Source organism: Pseudonaja textilis, chromosome 1 (genome assembly GCF_049901715.1).
Source record: "Pseudonaja textilis isolate UNSWEBS1 chromosome 1, rPseTex1.2, whole genome shotgun sequence".
Classification (NCBI taxonomy): Eukaryota; Metazoa; Chordata; class Lepidosauria; order Squamata; family Elapidae; genus Pseudonaja; species Pseudonaja textilis.
The window spans coordinates 232,747,490-232,767,918 of record NC_141990.1 but is presented as its reverse complement, the minus strand read 5'-3'; the positions used below and the strand labels follow the sequence as shown (position 1 = coordinate 232,767,918).

Genomic DNA, 20,429 nt, shown 5'->3' with positions numbered 1-20,429 from the left:
TTTCAGTTATGCCAGCCAGATAGCATTTAATTAATGAGCAGCATCCACTGGATGTGAGTTTATTTATTTATTTAATATGTTTTTACAGTTACCCATCTCATACACATGACTCTGGGCAGCTAACAATTGTTGTATTATTGAGTTGTGGGATAATGCTCTAGTTCAGTTCTGTAATTCTCAAATTATTAAAATGATTATTTTAATTGTCTACTTGCACATGAATCTACACACATCTGGCAAATTAGCATTCTGTATTGTTCCAAATTGTCCAATTTGCTTTTGCCTTTAAGGAAGGCTGAGAAAAATGAGGAAACTGTGAAGTTCCTGTGTTATTTTTGTTTCACGCTTTTAAAGTTCCTTGCCTGTTGTCCAAATGCAAGTAGATTTCTTAATGTACAAAACCATGCCCTCCAACCTTTCTGAAGCGACTACAGTCAAAGCCCCTGCAGTCTTTTATTGTCAAATATTGCCCGAAGCAAGTTGCCCATGGCAGAAGTGACTAAGGGGGATAACTGAGAAAAATAGTAGCTCTTTGATCCTGCCTCCAAGTACACTTCGAAATAGATGGGAAATTTGATTCTTTTCTCTGTACAGATGCCAAGGCGGTTATGTTATTTATTAACTGCTGAAGTCAAGTCTCATAATGAATGGATTCTGAATATGAATATTTGTGGTTAACTTAGCCTGAAAATAGGTAAGTTATCATGAGGTATCTGCAATTCTTCTCCGGTTCAAAATTTTAATTGAGCAGAGGATGGGAGAAAATTGACAGTATAGTGGGATTCTTTAAATTAACTTTTGTAGCTTTGTTGTTTTGTTTATTCAAATAAAAATATTGGGAACAGAAAAAAAGTGTACTAATTTACATTCCAGTATAAACAATTGTATGCAATCATATTAGTCATACAAGAAAAGAAAAAAGAAACAGAGAATACCAAATATTGGGATTAGTTACATTTAGTTCCTAATTATTTTTCAGACATAAATATTTAGAAAAGCAACATACAGAGAAACTGTGAGTTGGGAAACTTAGATTTTATCTGCTCATTGGAATGAAGTCTTCTATCTCATGGTTGGGGAAAACTTTCTGCATTTACAACAGGAGATCCAACAGAACCAATATTTCAAAACTGAAATCTAATTGTGTTGTTGAATAATCTAATTCTATCAACAAATCAAAGTATCCATATTATGATAATATATTTGAAATACAATATAACATATTCTATTTCCCCCCGAGTCCTGGTGAGCAGGTCACTACTCTTCTGTGGCCTCATGTTTTTTCTATCTTGGTATTCATAAAATTAATGCCGCCTTCTATTTGTGCAAAGTAACATGTTACAGCAATTTGGAATTGAGAATGTGCATTCATACAAATGTGAGAGGTATTTGAACAGACAATGTAGCTTCTTCAACTGGAAAGAGAACAAATTATTGGGATTGTGATTAACCATTCCCATTATGCAGATTACACAAAAACAGTATTAAACAGAGTGATGAACTGTATGAAAATGTAAACAATTTTAAATACCAGTGGAGAATACAGGCTAATTCAGGTGACCTGAAATATAGCTGCAATAATAGGACTATTTAATTTTTTTATCAACAGAAAGAAATTGGGATGCCTCATGTACATATAGATGACTAAATCTAAAATTAAAATGGACAGATCACTGCTTTTAAGAGAACAACCAAAGAGGTGCTGTTGTATAATCAATATAAGTTTTACTTTGTTTACTGAAAACTGTGCAGGATAGCATTTCAAGAGTTTTAGAATCCTTGGTAAGAATTTTGTATCTCTACAAAAAACATAATTTTAGATCCTATACTCCAATCAAGCTTGCAGCATTCCCCAAGCATATTAGTACCTATACAATTCCTGCCATTCTATCAAGCCATTATTAACTTTATTGTAAAAATATATTCCAGTGAGAACAAATGGTATGTCAATTCTGGAGCCAGGACAAGGGCGAGGTTAATCACAAGACTAAAATGGTCTCAACATCAAATATATATCAAACTCTCAAACTGTTAAAGTTCATTCTTCTGACTTACAGAGTTGGCTAATCAATGAAATATTTGGGATTCATCTGTATGCATTTGTATATGCATATATTTCACAGGTGTCAAACTCACTACATCACAGTGCCATGTTTCACGACATTTTTCTTCCATTGGTGGACTGCCAGAGGGCCACCAGTTTGACACACCTGATATATATATGTGTGTGTGTGTGTGTGTGTGTGTTCTTAGTATAAAATGGAAAGCTGATTAAAAAGTACAACCCTGATCTCGTGTTCTTGTATTCTCAAATGTATAGCTAGAACAACTATGTTCCTTCTCTTGATTGCTGACTTATTCAATAGTGCCTTGGATGCAAAAGAGGAAAGAAAGAGGACTGAAGAAAATAACTTGTGAACTTCTTTGTCTCATTTTCTCTCCTATCACTAATGTTATAGCATGATGATTGAAATGTGGCATCTCCTGTGTTCTGTAATTCCTTGTGGGATTTCCTATGTATTTTGTCTATCTGCGTGTATGCTTCTCTGCATACTGATGAGCACCAAAGCATCAAATTAAACCCTTATCTGTAGATTCCAAAGTAGGCTGGGGAAAGATCCATTAAACATCAGGGCCTTGATTCCAGGTCAGGTACAGTGCAGTGGTATTTGCTTTTATTTTAAGGCAAATGCTTATAGAAATCCAAATTAAATTATTTTCATTGGAAATTTGAAGCCAGGCAGATGAGGGTGTAGGCTTAGAACCCGCTGTTGTTAAGGGAAAGAACAACGAAGAAGTACAAGCTTACATCTGTTTGTATGATGCTCCATGCATTAGTTAAACCAATATTTCCATCAGTTCCGTACAAATGAAGGCCTTTCTTCAAGTCCCGCTGAGCATACTTATCGATCTGAAAATAAAGCAAATACAGTGATAGATAGATATATCTATATATGCATCCAAGATGACAAACTCTGTGAAATAGCACTTTTGGATGGAAGAGCCATAGCAACAGTGAAACTGCAAGTGTGACATATTAAAAAATACAACATGCAGGTAGTCTTTGACTTACAGCCATTCATTGACAGAGTGCTCAAAGTTACAACTGACAAAAGTGACTTATGACCAGTTTTCACCCTTATAACCATTGCAGTGATCAAAATTCAGGCAATACCACTCTATAAAGCCCTAGTAAAACCACACCTAAAATACCGCATCCAGTTTTGGTCTCCACACTATAGAAAAGATGTTGAGACCTAGAAAAAGTGCAGAGAAGAGCAACCAGGATGATTAGGGAACTAGAGACTAAGGCATACAAAGAACAATTGCAGGAACTGGGTGTGGCTAGTCTAGCGAAGAGAGGGACCAGGGGAGACATGATAGCAGTCTTCCAATATTTGAGGGGCTGCCACAGAGAGGAAGGGGTCAAGCTATTCTCCAAGGTACCCAAAGGCCAGACAAGGAATAATGGATGGAAACTGATCAAGGAGAGATCCAACCTAGAAATAAGGATAAATTTCTGACAGTGAGAACAATCAACCAATGGAACAGCTTGCCTTTGGAAGTTGTGGGAGCTTCATCACTGGAGGCTTTGAAGAAGAGATTGGACTGCCGTTTGTCAGAAATGGTGTTGGGTCTCCTGCTTGGCCGGGGGAGTGGACTAGATGACCTACAAGATCCCTTCCAACTCTATTAATCTGTAACTGCATTGTCCTGGGGTCATGTGACCACCATTTATAACCTTCTTAGCTGCTTTTTGACAAGCAAAGTCAATGCGGGAAGCCAGATTCGCTTAGCAACTACATGATTCACTTAACAACTGTAATGTTTCGCTTAACAACTGTGACAAAAAAGGCCTTGCTTAGCAATTGATATTTTGGGCTCAATTGCATTATAATTCAAGGGCTGTACAAAGAAAAACAAGTATCTGAACAATATATTTTCCTAACTTCCCTATTCAATTTTCCAATATTAAAAATGGTGACTGAAAATAATATTACCTAGTTATTATAAAGGCTTCCAGTTAGTTTGTCCATCAAAAATTGTTTTGTTTTTCTATACAGACATCATTATTTAGTATTTACTGGAAATTTAATGAGATAGCATCTGTTTTTTTTATTACTATCTGTAGTTTCCTTTATCTAGGTATTATTTTGGCTAAAAATCTATTCAAAAATCAATTTTAAATAGATCTAAACATTGTTAGAATCTTATTACTGCTTACTTTTGTGGCAAAACTGCTTTCTTCTGTTTTGTTTGTTTAATAATTCCACATTATTATAAGGAGAAAAAAATCAAGAAAGGGTGTGTAGAATAGCTTCATATTATGAAAGGTTTAACCATACAGTAGAATTGAATTTATTATTCTTTCCAGTTTATTTCTAATTTTGGAAATATTTCTTCAGAGAAAAAACAATTTGGGATGAATTATGATTTCCAGTGTAAGCAGTGGTGGGATTCATTTTTTTTTCCTACCAATTCTGTGGCCGTGGCTTGGTGGTTGTGGCAGGGGAAGTATACTGTAAAATCTCCAGTCAGAGGTGGTATTTGCCGGTTCTCCAAACCACTCAAAATTTCCACTACCGGTTCTCTAGAACTGGTCAGAGCCTGCTGAATACCACCTCTGTGTGTAAGGTTTTTTTTACGGAACAACTGAAAATCAGTGGTCATTTTTCACACAGTAAATATTTAGAACCTGTAAAATGCCCTAGTCTTAAAGAACTGAGAAGAGGGACTATGAATGGTGATAATATTTTTTCAGTATGGTAAGATGTTGTCTTGCTATGATATTACTACAGGGCAAATTTATTTATGAAGGCGCTTGTTTAATAACTGCCTTGGATAGCGACTGTAGTTACAACGGTGATAAAACAGTCGCATCTCAATCAATGCTTGCATTTACAATATTTACAGCATCCTTCTCTCTGTCCTATGCTCACCATTACGTACACTTAATACATGTCATTCTGTGTCTGACCTGTCCCCCCTACCAAACCCTTTGCAGAGTGGAGAGATTGCCTAAACAGGCCATTTTCCTGAGCTTCTTTTCTCAGCAGTGCAGTGGTGTCCCTAAAAAGTGCTAACTGCAAGATAACAAGCTCAATTCTGTGACCTTAATTGGTTGATTAGAAAGCTCAGTGGGCTCTCAGCTGTTGCCTGAAATTGACAAGACCCCTAATCAATTTCATACTAAAGGAGTTTGTTTGCTTCCTAAGCGACTCAGAGCTCACACCTGTAAATGCAGTGGGCAAACAGCCATCGCCGGTGCAGTCATTTCAATGTATATTCCTTGTTGTGTGTCTGCTTACTCTCTGATGACTTCCTCTCCAATGAAAGTAATTACAAACATTATTTCCCTTCTTGCTAATTATCCCAGCGCTGGGATGAGTGTTCCAAAGGAGAAGAGGGGCAGTGGATAAATATAGAGGGGTTATAAAATTTGCCCTTTTACCAGGCTTTTCCATGAATCAATTTTTTTCTACTCTTTGAGTTTGCCCTGTTGTTTGGATTGTATCCTTCTGATACCCTAAAGCAAAGAAAGCTGAAGTAAAATTAGAAGCTGTGGTCATGTCATTTTTCACTTAGAGGCCACTTTGCTTAGTGACTGAGTAGCTGGTCCGAATATATATATATATATATCTTTGGTTGTTCGGGTTTTCTCCCGCGTAAGATTCGAAGTATCTAGGCAACGTTTCGATGAAGTCTCATTCATCATCTTCAGGCTTCTGTCTTCGGCTCTTGCTTCTCAGAGTGATGTGAGATTGCAGCTGCTTCTTCCTTTTAACTGCTAGTGGGGGTGGGACTTGATTGGGTGGGGGCTTGATTGGGGACTTGATTGGGTGGGGGCAATCAAGTCCCACCCCCACTAGCAGTTAAAAGGAAGAAGCAGCTGCAATCTCACATCACTCTGAGAAGCAAGAGCCGAAGACAGAAGCCTGAAGATGATGAATGAGACTTCATCAGCGTTGCCTAGATGAGCTTGAATCTTACGCAGGAGAAAACCTGAACAACCAAAGATCCACATACAAATACCCGCGAGAACCTCAGAAAACAAATACATATACATATACATATACATATACATATACATATACATATACATATGTTTTCTGAGGTTCTCGCGGGTATTTATATGTGGATCTTTGGTTGTTCGGGTTTTCTCCCGCGTAAGATTCGAAGTATCTAGGCAACGTTTCGATGAAGTCTCATTCATCATCTTCAGGCTTCTGTCTCCGGCTCTGTGCTTTTCAGAGTAATGTGAGATTGCAGCTGCTTCCTCCTTTTAACTGCCAGTGGGGTGGGACTTGATTGGGTGGGGGCTTGGCTGTGTTCTGATTGGGTGGGGTGTGTTCTCATTGGTAGGGGTTTGGTTGTGTTCTGATTGGTTGGGGGTTAGCCGTGTTCTGATTGGTTGGAGGCGTGTTCTGTTCAGGTGGGGGCTTGGCTGTGCTCCGGTTAGTCTTAGTTGCTGGGGATTTGAGCTGGTGAGTTGTGATCTTGCTGTTTGGCTTCTAGTTCGTGGTCCTGTTGCATCTTCATAGTGGGTGTCGGTTTGCTTCATGTATGGCTCGGAGGGGTTTGAAGTGGGTAGTGATGCAGCTGTAGTGCAGCTTCTGGTCCATGGTCGTGTCTCATCTTCTGAGTGGGTGAGAGTCTGTTTTCTACATGGAAGTGTGGTGGTGGCATCTTGTGTGGCTCTCATGGGTGTGGGTCTGGTGTCCTTCTTCATGTTAGGTACTCGTCTGTTCATGAGGGCGGGTTTCCAAATGGCTGGAAGGCGGGAAGTGTCATCTCGTTTGTTCATGCTGTGTGGGCGTTTTTCTATCTCTATGGCTTCTCTGATTATTCTGCTGTTGAAGTGTTCGGTTTTGGCGATAGTTCTGGTGTTTTTAAAATCAATTTCATGTCCTGTGGCTTTGAGGTGTTGGACCAGGGAAGAGGTCGTTTCTTCTTTTTGATTGAGTTCTTATGTTCTTCAATGCGTGCATTTATTCTTCTGTTAGTTTGTCCAATGTATGTGGTAGGGCAGGCAGTGCAGGGGATTTCGTATACTCCTTGGTTTTCTAATTCGATTTTGTCTTTGGGGTTTCTTAGGATGGTGGATATTTTTCTGTTTGTGCAGAATGCTGTTTTGATGTTGTGTTTTTGGAGGATCTTGCTGATTTTGTCTGTAGTGCCTTTTATATATGGGAGGAGGGCTTTGCCGTTTTCTTGTTCTCTGTCTTGGATTTTGGTTGGGGTTTCTTTTTGGATTAGGTGGGTAATCTTCTTTCTTTGGAATCCATTGGCTGTAAGTACGTTGGTGAGAGTGTGTAGTTCGGTTTTTTGGTGTTGTTCATCGGCTAAGCATTTTGTTCTGGAGATGAGTGTCTTGGCTACGGAATTGATCTGTGCTGGGTGGTGGTGTGAGAGTGCATGTAGATAGCGGTTAGTGTGTGTTTTCTTCTGGTAGATGGTGTGTCCTAGGGAGCCATTGGATCTTTTGTATACCAAGACATCTAGGAAGGGAAGTTGGTTGTTGGCTTCTGTTTCCATGGTGAATTGTATTTTGGGGTGTAGGCTGTTGAGGTGTGTGAGGAAGTTGTTCAGTTTTTCTTTCCCATGTGGCCAGATTATGAAGGTGTCATCTACGTATCTGAGCCAGAGTTTGGGTTTGTGGTCGTATTTTTCTAGAGCTTGTGTTTCAAAGTGTTCCATGTAGAGGTTAGCGATGACAGGTGAGAGGGTGATCCCATGGGTGCTCCTTCTATTTGTTTGTATTTTTGTCCATTGTAGGTGAAGTATGTATTGGATAGGCAGTGGTTGGTTAGATCTAGGATGTGCTTGGGGGGGTTGTATTTGTTTTGGATGGCTGTCAAGGCTTCTTTTATTGGCACTTGGGTGAAGAGGGATATGACATCGAAGCTTACTAGTAGGTCGCTGGGTTGTAAGTTTTGTTTCTTTATGATCTCGATGAACTGGAATGAGTTTCTTACGTGTGAGTTGATGGATTCTGCATAAGGTTGTAGTTGTTTGGCGAGAAATTTGGCTAGGTTTTGTAGAGGTGAGCCTATGGAGCTGACTATTGGTCTGAGTGGGGTTCCTTCTTTGTGTATTTTGGGGAGACCATAAAGCTTGGGGCATCTGGATGATTTTTCTCTGGGTATGATTCGTTGCTGGATTTCTTCACTGATGGGGGAGGCTTTTATTTTGGATTTGGTAGTTTTTTCTAGGTAGGTAGTGGGGTCTGTCTTTAGGGGTTTGTATGTGGGGTCTTGGAGTAGGTTGGTTAGCTTGGTTTGGTAGTCAGATGTGTTCATAACCACTGTCGCATTGCCCTTGTCTGCTGGTAGGATTATTATGCTGGTGTCTTCTTTCAGGTTAAGTAGTGCAGTTTGTTCTTCTTTGGATAAGTTGCTTTTGGGTGGTTTGCTAGTGCAGAGGATGTTGGTGATTTTGAGTCTGATTTTGTTAGCATCATCAGGGTTGGTTTTGGTCAGGCTGGTTTCAACTCCACATATGATGGTTTCTGTGGGGATGTGTTTGGGAGCGACAGCAAAGTTGAATCCTTTTGAAAGGACCTTGGTTTCAGCTTCAGTGAGGATCTTGTCTGAGATGTTGTGCAATGTTTGTTTCATGTGTGGCTGTGGGGGAGGGGGAGTTGGTTTCTGGCATTGTTGTAGTTTCCTGAGTTTGTTGGTGTGAGTATCTGTCTTGAGGGTGGTCTGTGTTTCGGCTCTCCAGACAGCAAGTTGTTTGGATTTGTCCCAAAGTAGAGGGTGAATCTTGTTGCTGAGTCTGAGGTGGAGTGTGAGGAGATCTTTGTTGATTTGGTCTAGGAGAAACCTTTTCGTGTGAAGTTCATTTCTAATTAGGGCCAGTTCTGTTCTTTTAAGGATGCGTTTGGTGGCTGCTGTGTTGGTGTGGAATTTCAATTGGAAGCTTGTGGGAATTAAATTTTGATCTCGGCAGTTGCATAGGAATGCAAGGTCACATAAAATGGAGGCTCTTTGGACTTCAAGTTTTTCATAAGTCCTGGTCAGATGGTGGGTTTCCTCCCGTAGAGGTGCAATATTTGTTTTCTGAGGTTCTCGGTATTTATATGTGGATCTTTGGTTGTTCGGGTTTTCTCCCGCGTAAGATTCAAGTATCTAGGCAACGTTTCGATGAAGTCTCATTCATCATCTTCAGGCTTCTGTCTCCGGCTCTGTGCTTTTCAGAGTAATGTGAGATTGCAGCTGCTTCCTCCTTTTAACTGCCAGTGGGGTGGGACTTGATTGGGTGGGGCTTGGCTGTGTTCTGATTGGGTGGGGGTGTGTTCTCATTGGTAGGGGTTTGGTTGTGTTCTGATTGGTTGGGGGTTAGCCGTGTTCTGATTGGTTGGAGGCGTGTTCTGTTCAGGTGGGGCTTGGCTGTGCTCGGTTAGTCTTAGTTGCTGGGGATTTGAGCTGGTGAGTTGTGATCTTGCTGTTTGGCTTCTAGTTCGTGGTCCTGTTGCATCTTCATAGTGGGTGTCGGTTTGCTTCATGTATGGCTCAGAGGGGTTTGAAGTGGGTAGTGATGCAGCTGTAGTGCAGCTTCTGGTCCATGGTCGTGTCTCATCTTCTGAGTGGGTGAGAGTCTGTTTTCTACATGGAAGTGTGGTGGTGGCATCTTGTGTGGCTCTCATGGGTGTGGGTCTGGTGTCCTTCTTCATGTTAGGTACTCGTCTGTTCATGAGGGCGGGTTTCCAAATGGCTGGAAGGCGGGAAGTGTCATCTCGTTTGTTCATGCTGTGTGGGCGTTTTTCTATCTCTATGGCTTCTCTGATTATTCTGCTGTTGAAGTGTTCGGTTTTGGCGATAGTTCTGGTGTTTTTAAAATCAATTTCATGTCCTGTGGCTTTGAGGTGTTGGACCAGGGAAGAGGTCGTTTCTTCTTTTTGATTGAGTTCTTATGTTCTTCAATGCGTGCATTTATTCTTCTGTTAGTTTGTCCAATGTATGTGGTAGGGCAGGCAGTGCAGGGGATTTCGTATACTCCTTGGTTTTCTAATTCGATTTTGTCTTTGGGGTTTCTTAGGATGGTGGATATTTTTCTGTTTGTGCAGAATGCTGTTTTGATGTTGTGTTTTTGGAGGATCTTGCTGATTTTGTCTGTAGTGCCTTTTATATATGGGAGGAGGGCTTTGCCGTTTTCTTGTTCTCTGTCTTGGATTTTGGTTGGGGTTTCTTTTTGGATTAGGTGGGTAATCTTCTTTCTTTGGAATCCATTGGCTGTAAGTACGTTGGTGAGAGTGTGTAGTTCGGTTTTTTGGTGTTGTTCATCGGCTAAGCATTTTGTTCTGGAGATGAGTGTCTTGGCTACGGAATTGATCTGTGCTGGGTGGTGGTGTGAGAGTGCATGTAGATAGCGGTTAGTGTGTGTTTTCTTCTGGTAGATGGTGTGTCCTAGGGAGCCATTGGATCTTTTGTATACCAAGACATCTAGGAAGGAAGTTGGTTGTTGGCTTCTGTTTCCATGGTGAATTGTATTTTGGGGTGTAGGCTGTTGAGGTGTGTGAGGAAGTTGTTCAGTTTTTCTTTCCCATGTGGCCAGATTATGAAGGTGTCATCTACGTATCTGAGCCAGAGTTTGGGTTTGTGGTCGTATTTTTCTAGAGCTTGTGTTTCAAAGTGTTCCATGTAGAGGTTAGCGATGACAGGTGAGAGGGGTGATCCCATGGGTGCTCCTTCTATTTGTTTGTATTTTTGTCCATTGTAGGTGAAGTATGTATTGGATAGGCAGTGGTTGGTTAGATCTAGGATGTGCTTGGGGGTTGTATTTGTTTTGGATGGCTGTCAAGGCTTCTTTTATTGGCACTTGGGTGAAGAGGATATGACATCGAAGCTTACTAGTAGGTCGCTGGGTTGTAAGTTTTGTTTCTTTATGATCTCGATGAACTGGAATGAGTTTCTTACGTGTGAGTTGATGGATTCTGCATAAGGTTGTAGTTGTTTGGCGCAGAAATTTGGCTAGGTTTTGTAGAGGTGAGCCTATGGAGCTGACTATTGGTCTGAGTGGGGTTCCTTCTTTGTGTATTTTGGGGAGACCATAAAGCTTGGGGCATCTGGATGATTTTTCTCTGGGTATGATTCGTTGCTGGATTTCTTCACTGATGGGGAGGCTTTTATTTTGGATTTGGTAGTTTTTTCTAGGTAGGTAGTGGGGTCTGTCTTTAGGGGTTTGTATGTGGGGTCTTGGAGTAGGTTGGTTAGCTTGGTTTGGTAGTCAGATGTGTTCATAACCACTGTCGCATTGCCCTTGTCTGCTGGTAGGATTATTATGCTGGTGTCTTCTTTCAGGTTAAGTAGTGCAGTTTGTTCTTCTTTGGATAAGTTGCTTTTGGGTGGTTTGCTAGTGCAGAGGATGTTGGTGATTTTGAGTCTGATTTTGTTAGCATCATCAGGGTTGGTTTTGGTCAGGCTGGTTTCAACTCCACATATGATGGTTTCTGTGGGGATGTGTTTGGGAGCGACAGCAAAGTTGAATCCTTTTGAAAGGACCTTGGTTTCAGCTTCAGTGAGGATCTTGTCTGAGATGTTGTGCAATGTTTGTTTCATGTGTGGCTGTGGGGAGGGGAGTTGGTTTCTGGCATTGTTGTAGTTTCCTGAGTTTGTTGGTGTGAGTATCTGTCTTGAGGGTGGTCTGTGTTTGGCTCTCCAGACAGCAAGTTGTTTGGATTTGTCCCAAAGTAGAGGGTGAATCTTGTTGCTGAGTCTGAGGTGGAGTGTGAGGAGATCTTTGTTGATTTGGTCTAGGAGAAACCTTTTCGTGTGAAGTTCATTTCTAATTAGGGCCAGTTCTGTTCTTTTAAGGATGCGTTTGGTGGCTGCTGTGTTGGTGTGGAATTTCAATTGGAAGCTTGTGGGAATTAAATTTTGATCTCGGCAGTTGCATAGGAATGCAAGGTCACATAAAATGGAGGCTCTTTGGACTTCAAGTTTTCATAAGTCCTGGTCAGATGGTGGGTTTCCTCCCGTAGAGGTGCAATATTTGTTTTCTGAGGTTCTCGGGTATTTGTATGTGGATCTTTGGTTGTTCGGGTTTTCTCCCGCGTAAGATTCAAAGTATCTAGGCAACGTTTCGATGAAGTCTCATTCATCATCTTCAGGCTTCTGTCTCCGGCTCTGTGCTTCTCAGAGTAATGTGAGATTGCAGCTGCTTCCTCCTTTTAACTGCCAGTGGGGGTGGGACTTGATTGGGTGGGGGCTTGGCTGTGTTCTGATTGGGTGGGGTGTGTTCTCATTGGTAGGGGTTTGGCTGTGTTCTGATTGGTTGGGGGTTAGCCGTGTTCTGATTGGTTGGAGGCGTGTTCTGTTCAGGTGGGGCTTGGTTGTGCTCAGGTTAGTCTTAGTTGCTGGGGATTTGAGCTGGTGAGTTGTGATCTTGCTGTTTGGCTTCTAGCACGTGGTCCTGCTGCATCTTCATAGTGGGTGTCGGTTTGCTTCATGTATGGCTCAGAGGGGTTTGAAGTGGGTAGTGATGCAGCTGTAGTGCAGCTTCTGGTCCATGGTCGTGTCTCATTTTCTGAATGGGTGGGAGTCTGTTTTCTATATGGAAGTGTGGTGGTGGCATCTTGTGTGGCTCTCATGGGTGTGGGTCTGGTGTCCTTCTTCATGTTAGGTACTCGTCTGTTCATGAGGGCGGGTTTCCAAATGGCTGGAAGGCGGGAGGTGTCATCTCGTTTGTTCATGCTGTGTGGGCGTTTTCTATCTCTATGGCTTCTCTGATTATTCTGCTGTTGAAGTGTTCGGTTTTGGCGATAGTTCTGGTATTTTTAAGATCAATTTCATGTCCTGTGGCTTTGAGGTGTTGGACCAGGGAAAAGGTCGTTTCTTCTTTTTGATTGAGTTCTTATGTTCTTCAATGCGTGCACTTATTCTTCTGTTAGTTTGTCCAATGTATGTGGTAGGGCAGGCAGTGCAGGGATTTCGTATACTCCTTGGTTTTCTAATTCGATTTTGTCTTTGGGGTTTCTTAGGATGGTGGATATTTTTCTGTTTGTGCAGAATGCTGTTTTGATGTTGTGTTTTTGGAGGATCTTGCTAATTTTGTCTGTAGTGCCTTTTATATATGGGAGGAGGGCTTTGCCGTTTTCTTGTTCTCTGTCTTGGATTTTGGTTGGGGTTTCTTTTTGGATTAGGTGGGTAATCTTCTTTCTTTGGAATCCATTGGCTGTAAGTACGTTGGTGAGAGTGTGTAGTTCGGTTTTTTGGTGTTGTTCATCGGCTAAGCATTTTGTTCTGGAGATGAGTGTCTTGGCTACGGAATTGATCTGTGCTGGGTGGTGGTGTGAGAGTGCATGTAGATAGCGGTTAGTATGTGTTTTCTTCTGGTAGATGGTGTGTCCTAGGGAGCCATTGGATCTTTTGTATACCAAGACATCTAGGAAGGGAAGTTGATTGTTGGCTTCTGTTTCCATGGTGAATTGTATTTTGGGGTGTAGGCTGTTGAGGTGTGTGAGGAAGTTGTTCAGTTTTTCAACAAATATGGATCTTTGGTTGTTCGGGTTTTCTCCCGCATAAGATTCGAAGTATCTAGGCAACGTTTCGATGAAGTCTCATTCATCATCTTCAGGCTTCTGTCTCCGGCTCTGTGCTTCTCAGAGTGATATGTATATATACATACATGTATATACATATACATATATACATATGTATATGTATATGTATATGTATATTGTGTGTGTGTGTGTGTGTATACACACACACACACACACATATATGGCATTCAGCTTTGTTCGAGTATTTTCCCATTATAGCTGTGCTTTTAAAGTTGTAGCAACGTTTCAGCAGAATCTCACCTGCCATCATCAGGCTTCTGTATAGAAGATGATGGCAAGATGATGGCAGATGAGATTCTGCCGAAAAGTTGTTACAACTTTAAAAGCACAACTACAATGACGTGGGGAAATACCCGAACAAAGCTGACTGCCATACATGTAAGTACCCACGAAAACTTAAGAAAACACACACACACACACACACACACACACACACACACTCTATCTATCTATCTATCTATCTATCTATCTATCTATCTATCTATCTATCTATCATCTATCTATCTATCTATATCCAGTTTAGAACAGTATCAGAAAATATTGCCTTTACTCACCATCATTTTCATGGAAACAATCATCTGAAATTACTGTGCTAATTGCACTGGGGCCCACAGAACAAACTTTAAAAAGATGTAATAGGGAGAAAAGAAGTAATGAACTAAGGCATTGGACAAGTATAGATGTGTAATAGTGGTGAATATCTGTAACTTGTGCGAAGGATGAGGGTGGAAGTTCATTCTGCCAACTTGTGGGGTGCTTTCTGACTGTTTCGTTACCAGGCTAGGTAACATTTTCATTGGAATTTAGGGAATTCCCTAAATTCCACTGACGATGTTACATGGCCTGGTAATGAAATGTTCAGAAAGCATCCTGCAAGGTGGGAGACAAATCCCCACCCTCAAGTATACAGTAGATATGTTAGTTTGCAAAAATTGGCTACAATACTGACACACAATTGTTGTGCAAAGTAATATGTGATGGGCAGATCCGGGATGGGAAAAAAAATCTAGGAAACTGCAAAAAACAACAACAAAAGTGTTGTTTTTCTTTGGTGAATTCTGCTGCCTTTCTATCATAACTATAAACTTTTAGGGTTCTCTTACCAAAGCTGAAACATTGCTCTACTTAACATAGTTGCTTTAACGTGTTTCATTTTGCAGTTAAGTTCTAATAACAACAAATCAACTTTTATAAATTGTCCGAAGGGTCCAGAGGAATATTTTATTAACTGCGATATATCTTAACAGACTTTCACATTTTATCATAATAGACTGCTTTACCATACATTTCTGTTCAATAGGGAACCATTGATTACAATTTACATAAATCAAAATCAGTGGCAGTAAGTGAAAACTGTGGAGAGGCCCTTACCTAAGGTAGAGGTGATCAGCAGGTAACCTGAAATATATATCTTTCATGGGTAGATTTAAACTTGTTTGTCAAGAGGGGATGAAAATTATGCCCGGGGAGCATTTTCTAATAGAGAAAAAGTTGAATGGACTGATGCTGCCTCAACTCTCATGATTCCTTTGTCTTCCATTGGCGAAACAAAGAGCCACATCAACATTGTTTGGCAGCAGACCTCATCCTCCTATCAAGCTTCATTCAGAAGGTGGTGCTAGTGAATATGAAACACTTTGGTTGTCCCATATGGCAGTGGTGGTATTCAGCTGGTTCACACCGGTTCGGGCGAACTGTTAGCAAGGATTTGGTGTGGGTCGCCAAACTGGTAGTAACTTCTGGCTGGCCATGCCCCTGACCCAGTTGCCCGGTCACTGCTCGCTCGCTTGCCCCGCCCACCTGATGCTTGCTCACCCCGCCCACCTGACGCTCACCCCGCCCAGGCACTCCTCACATTCTATGTGGCACACTGGGTCCTCGTGGCTTGCCTTTATCTTGCCTTCCCACATGGTGCCTGTGCACCAACTGAGCAGCCCTGATCTGACTGCTCACAGGTAAGCCTGTGAGCCGTGCTAGACTCCCCCCACTGTTCCTGGATCTTACCAGGCCCCATATGGTTTCATCTAGGCTCCACTGTTATTCATTAGCTGCATGAATCTAGTAAACTTTAGGATGGATGAGGGAAAATAAGCAAGGATAGGATCAAGATGAGTTTGACATGAGAGGTCCTCAGTGCTGTCTCAGCACTGATGAGGCTACCTAGTTTGGGTAATGAAACATCTGCACGAAAACCACCGAGCATCAAAGACTCCTCATTTCAAGTCTTAGCCACAAATGTTCTCCTTTGTTTGTAATTTTAACATGTGGAGCCTTGAGTATAAGATACTTTTCCTGTCATGAATCTGGCCATTAAAATTTCCTGATCAAATCCCCACTGTGAAGGCATTGTACAGAAATGATGTAATGTCCACCGCACTCCCCACCCCCTTTGGCTTTCTCTTTCTCTCTGCATTTACAAACGCATCTCTTCTGCCAGGCCCTTTGGTGCTAACTGATTTTAGCCTTCTGTTCAACTTTTTGCTGCCTGACACACTTGTCCGAGAGAAGTATGCAAAGTGGAGAAGGCCTTCGGATTGCTCCAGATCCCCCTTGCAGAGACATGTCAATTTCCCTCAGCATAACAAGATGCCTCCTGGAGTGTGTGGTTTTGTCCTAGCAAAGAGTTGTGGTGGGAGGCCAAGCCATGAGAAACATCCCACTTTGCCAGAAGCAGCTTCTGCACACAACCTCTACAGGGGAGAGCAAGGAAGCATTTCAATCTCTGGCTTCATTTTGAAAGGAGGCTGTCATTGAAATCTCAGTGAAGTGAAGCTGCCTTAAAGAGCTGCATGATTCCAAGAGAAATTGAATAAATAAATTAAAAAGGAGTTTTCTTTGTAACATATTCCTCATTCTTTGCTGCATTGGAGATTATATAAGCAAAACTGGCATACTCTTGTCCACACTTCTCATGAACATGAATGTACAATATATTATCAGATACTTATAGTGTTTTCTGTACTAATAGAGATCATGTTCATCTAAGTAATGACAATTTCAGCCTAAGGTTCCATATTCTCTTAGACTTCAGGTACAGAGGTGGGATTCAGCAGGTTCTGACCAGTTCTGGAGAACTAGTAGTGGAAATTTTGAGTAGTTCAGAGAACCGGCAAATTCCACCTCTGAATGGAGATTTTACAGTATTTTTCCCCTGTCACGCCCATCAAGCGATGGTCACAGAACCGGTAGTAAAAAAAATTGAACCCCACCACTGTTCAGGCAGTCTACACCTATTGACCATTCGCTCAGCAACTGTTCAAACAATGCTGAAAAAAATAACATTATAGCTTATTTACAAACTTCTTAGCTTCCCTCAGACACATAATCACCATTATATCCAGCACACTTCCTCCTATGCCTGACCTGTGTTTGTTTGTTTTATTCTACCATTGCAAGGCAGACAGAAGAATTGCAAGCAAATAAGCTGTTTACTCTTCTATACATTGAAAGCAATGTTATTCAGCCAACAGCCTGGGGCTGGAAGCTGTGGGTGCTCTATGTAAACAGCTTACAGTATTCCCTTGAAATCCAATCTCTGTGTTTTACAAAGGGCAAGGGGGAAGCAAGCAGTTTCTGTAGGCAATCTCTCCTTTGCCTTGACATTTTTCTGCTGCTGGCGGGATCACATTGCTTTCTATATGTACGAAGAGCAGTTTATTCTCTTGAAATTTCTCTCTGATCTCTCTGCTCTGCCGAGGATGGGGGGAAAGATCAGGCAAAGGAGAGGTGGTCTACAGAAACTGCTTCCCCTTCCCTGCCTACCAAGGAGAGAGATTGGAGAGAATGAAATGTCAAGAGAGTAAGTTGTTTTGTGTTGTGTGCCCATGACTCCCCGCCCTAGGCTGCTGTCATGTTCACATTACTTTTGATCTATTTGTCTGATTTCCTCTTCTCAGGCTCTCTTTGTGCAAAGTTGTCCTACTTCTTTCATCAAATGTTATGTATATGGAAGGGGTGGTGGAAAAAATCAAGATAACATTGTCTTTTGCTTACAGCCGTTCTATATTTTCCACAGCACCTTCCTTTTTATTCTTTAAAGCTATCAGCTAAGAAAGAAAGCTGAAAAAGATTGTATTGTATTGTATTCTGTTCTGTTCTGTTCTGCTCTAGTCTAGTCTATTCTTCTCTTACCCTACCCTACCCTATCTTACTCTACCCTACCTTACTCTTATCCGCTCTGTTTTTTAATTACTATTTGTTTTATCTCTATGGGTTTAAGGCAGTTGACAAATATAATTAAATAAATTCTAATGTCAGACTGAATTTCTACCAGCATAAAAGAAGAAGAAAAAACTTCTGTACCTTTTTGAGGCAAAGATGGCTGCTGTTTAAACATGAATAAGACTAATTGCCAGTCTCTCACACACATACACACACACACACAATTTAGGAAGTATTTCCTTACAGCTATTATTATTATTGCCCATCCCAGTAGGAGTGTGTGGGGGTGTTAGGCTTAATTGTTGCTAGGGTTGTTATGGGGGTGGACAGTTGGGATTACTCATTGTTGCTGAACTCCTCAGCGACTGTTCTGGTACCTGTCTTTGGGCCCCAAGCTCTCATTTCAGGCCCCACTGTCTCAACTTGGGACATGCACTTTGCCTTCCTTAGTCACCAACATCCTAGGGAGAAATTATTTTATGCTGTAAAAAAAAAAAACCCTGCCTAAGCAGCATCTTAATATCGGTAAATAAACATTTCTGACCTTTCTGGTGATTGCTTCTTTCCTCCCACTAATAAGGGAAAAGAAGCAATAGAGAAAGAACAAAATATCCAATTGTTTTCCCCTGGGTGAGACTTCTAATTTCATGCCTTGATAATCATTTTCTACCGATAGTGCAGAACTGGAAATTGAATGTAAATACAGAGCCCCTAATCTAGAAAGTCATTTACAGGAGCCCCACTACTTTCTGAGGAAATGATGTGATTGAATAGAGTACCAAGAGGACACCTTAATATTGCGGTGGGATGTTATTAAGCCCATGAGTTCACCATACAGATGGGAAATGGCCAGAATCACATTTTAGAATGGAGGATGAAATGAAGTCCTAGCCATGGGAAAGTACCAAATGCATATTCTGAAAAAAAAAGAGGCTAAATTAAAGATCTACTGTAACCTTCATATTTTAAACAAATTTAACCATGTCGTTTGAAAGTCTTTTTCTTTGCCAATATTGACAGACAACAAACCATTACCACAAATGAGGCATGGGTTTCTTTCAGTGTTATACAACAAATCTTCTAAGAATTCTTCTCATGCCAAAAAAAATCCATATAATTTTTAGAATGTTAATTACAATACTATACTAGAAAAATGTAATACAAACTAAATGTAAAAGAATAGGAAGATGAAGTAAAGACTACAAGAAAAAGAGAGAGACGAAATTAAGAATAAAGACAAAGTAAATATATAAAGAAGCAACTTTTAATCTTCATCACAATGTGTAAACAAAATGATTGACCATTCACCCTCTTCTAAAATTGAAAATGTATTTCTTCATGCTATATCCCATCTCTTATCTATAAACAAATCCATAAACCATTATCTTTTCAGTCCTGGTGTCAGCAGAAATATGAAGTTGCCAGATGTAACAAAATATCCTGTTTTAACCCTGATCAAATAAACCAACTTTATATTTCTTCTTTTTTACTTCTAATAAGTCTTAATCTTTAGTTGATTCAAACACTGTTGCTGGATTTGATTTCTCTTCTTCTGTGCTCCATCACACAGAGCTTTTTAAGGCTTTAACTACCCTTATTTGTTAATCCAACAGAAAACATTTATCTGGGTCATTCTCTTAGTTTTTCGTTTGTATTTCCCTTTTAAATTTTAAAGCCTTAGCCAGTTTCTTTTGTAGAGTTAATGAAACATCATTTTCTAATCTTGGTTTATCAATTGTGAAACCAATTTTGATACCATCTCTTTCTTGTCAGATAAAATTTATTCTACATTTGTCATTTCTTCAATAATATCTTTTGAGCATAACCAATCAGCAGACATCATAATCTATCAGCAAACATACTGACATTGTTGATACTGTGGACTCTTAGTCTATTTATAACTTTCTAAGATCTGAATCTTATTTTGTTTTTTTTCTATTTATTTCAAATTCTTTAAATTGTTTGGGTTATCATTAAGATATTCTTTCATTCAGGAATGAAAGCAGATTCGACTAGCATTTTTAAATTCGTTGTTCTGAAGATCTGTAATAGCTTAGAAGTAAATAACATGCAATTTCTAAAAGTGATTGGAAAGTGAGGTTTGCAAACCTACTGTTCTTCAAATGTTTCCACCACAGTTGTGAGAAAGATAGCTAATTCCACTCTCTTCTGGGACTCAAACCTGCAGAAAACTACTGTCTTTCAGTTTCCTCACAAGAAGCAATTGTCTGAAGTACATGTGGGTCTTTTCCTTATCCAGAGAGGTTCCAAGGAACTGGTCTATTAACTGATTCCTTGGTCTTTGCCAGGTTATCAGCTCCACTTTTCCAGAACCATTTTCGTTTTCTGTACTTTCCCCGGAAGTGCATAGCTTTTGATGTCTCAAATTCATATTTTTTCATTGTGTAACTAAGACAAATCTCACAGGACGACTTTACCAAAGTCAATGCCTTCTAAATTGATTTAAAATAATGTGATAAAATAAACATAAGAAGTCTTTTAAAATGTAAATAATCTTGGACAGAAATTTGAAATGGGATAATTTCAAGTTTATGGTTGAGAAAAGCTTCTATAAATTCTTATTGTGACATAAGCAAAGGAATCGGGACATAGCCTAAAGCCTCAATCCCTATAATTTTCTAGTTTTTTACAATGGCCCATAGTACCAAATCTGATTTATTTGAATTTCTACAACATAGTAATG

At 40.4% G+C, this 20,429-nt stretch overlaps 1 protein-coding gene across 12 annotated transcripts in view; it reads right to left on the bottom strand.

Annotated features, from left to right (window-relative positions):
* TSPAN4 (tetraspanin 4) overlaps window positions 1-20,429 on the bottom strand; it is a 754,211-nt gene that overhangs the window by 15,889 nt on the left and 717,893 nt on the right. For all 12 annotated transcript variants that reach the window (XM_087920957.1, XM_087920956.1, XM_087920962.1 and 9 more), the window contains one exon: window positions 2,810-2,911. In XM_087920957.1, the coding sequence (XP_087777083.1) occupies window positions 2,810-2,911 (102 nt within the window). The remainder of the gene's footprint in view (window positions 1-2,809; window positions 2,912-20,429) is intronic.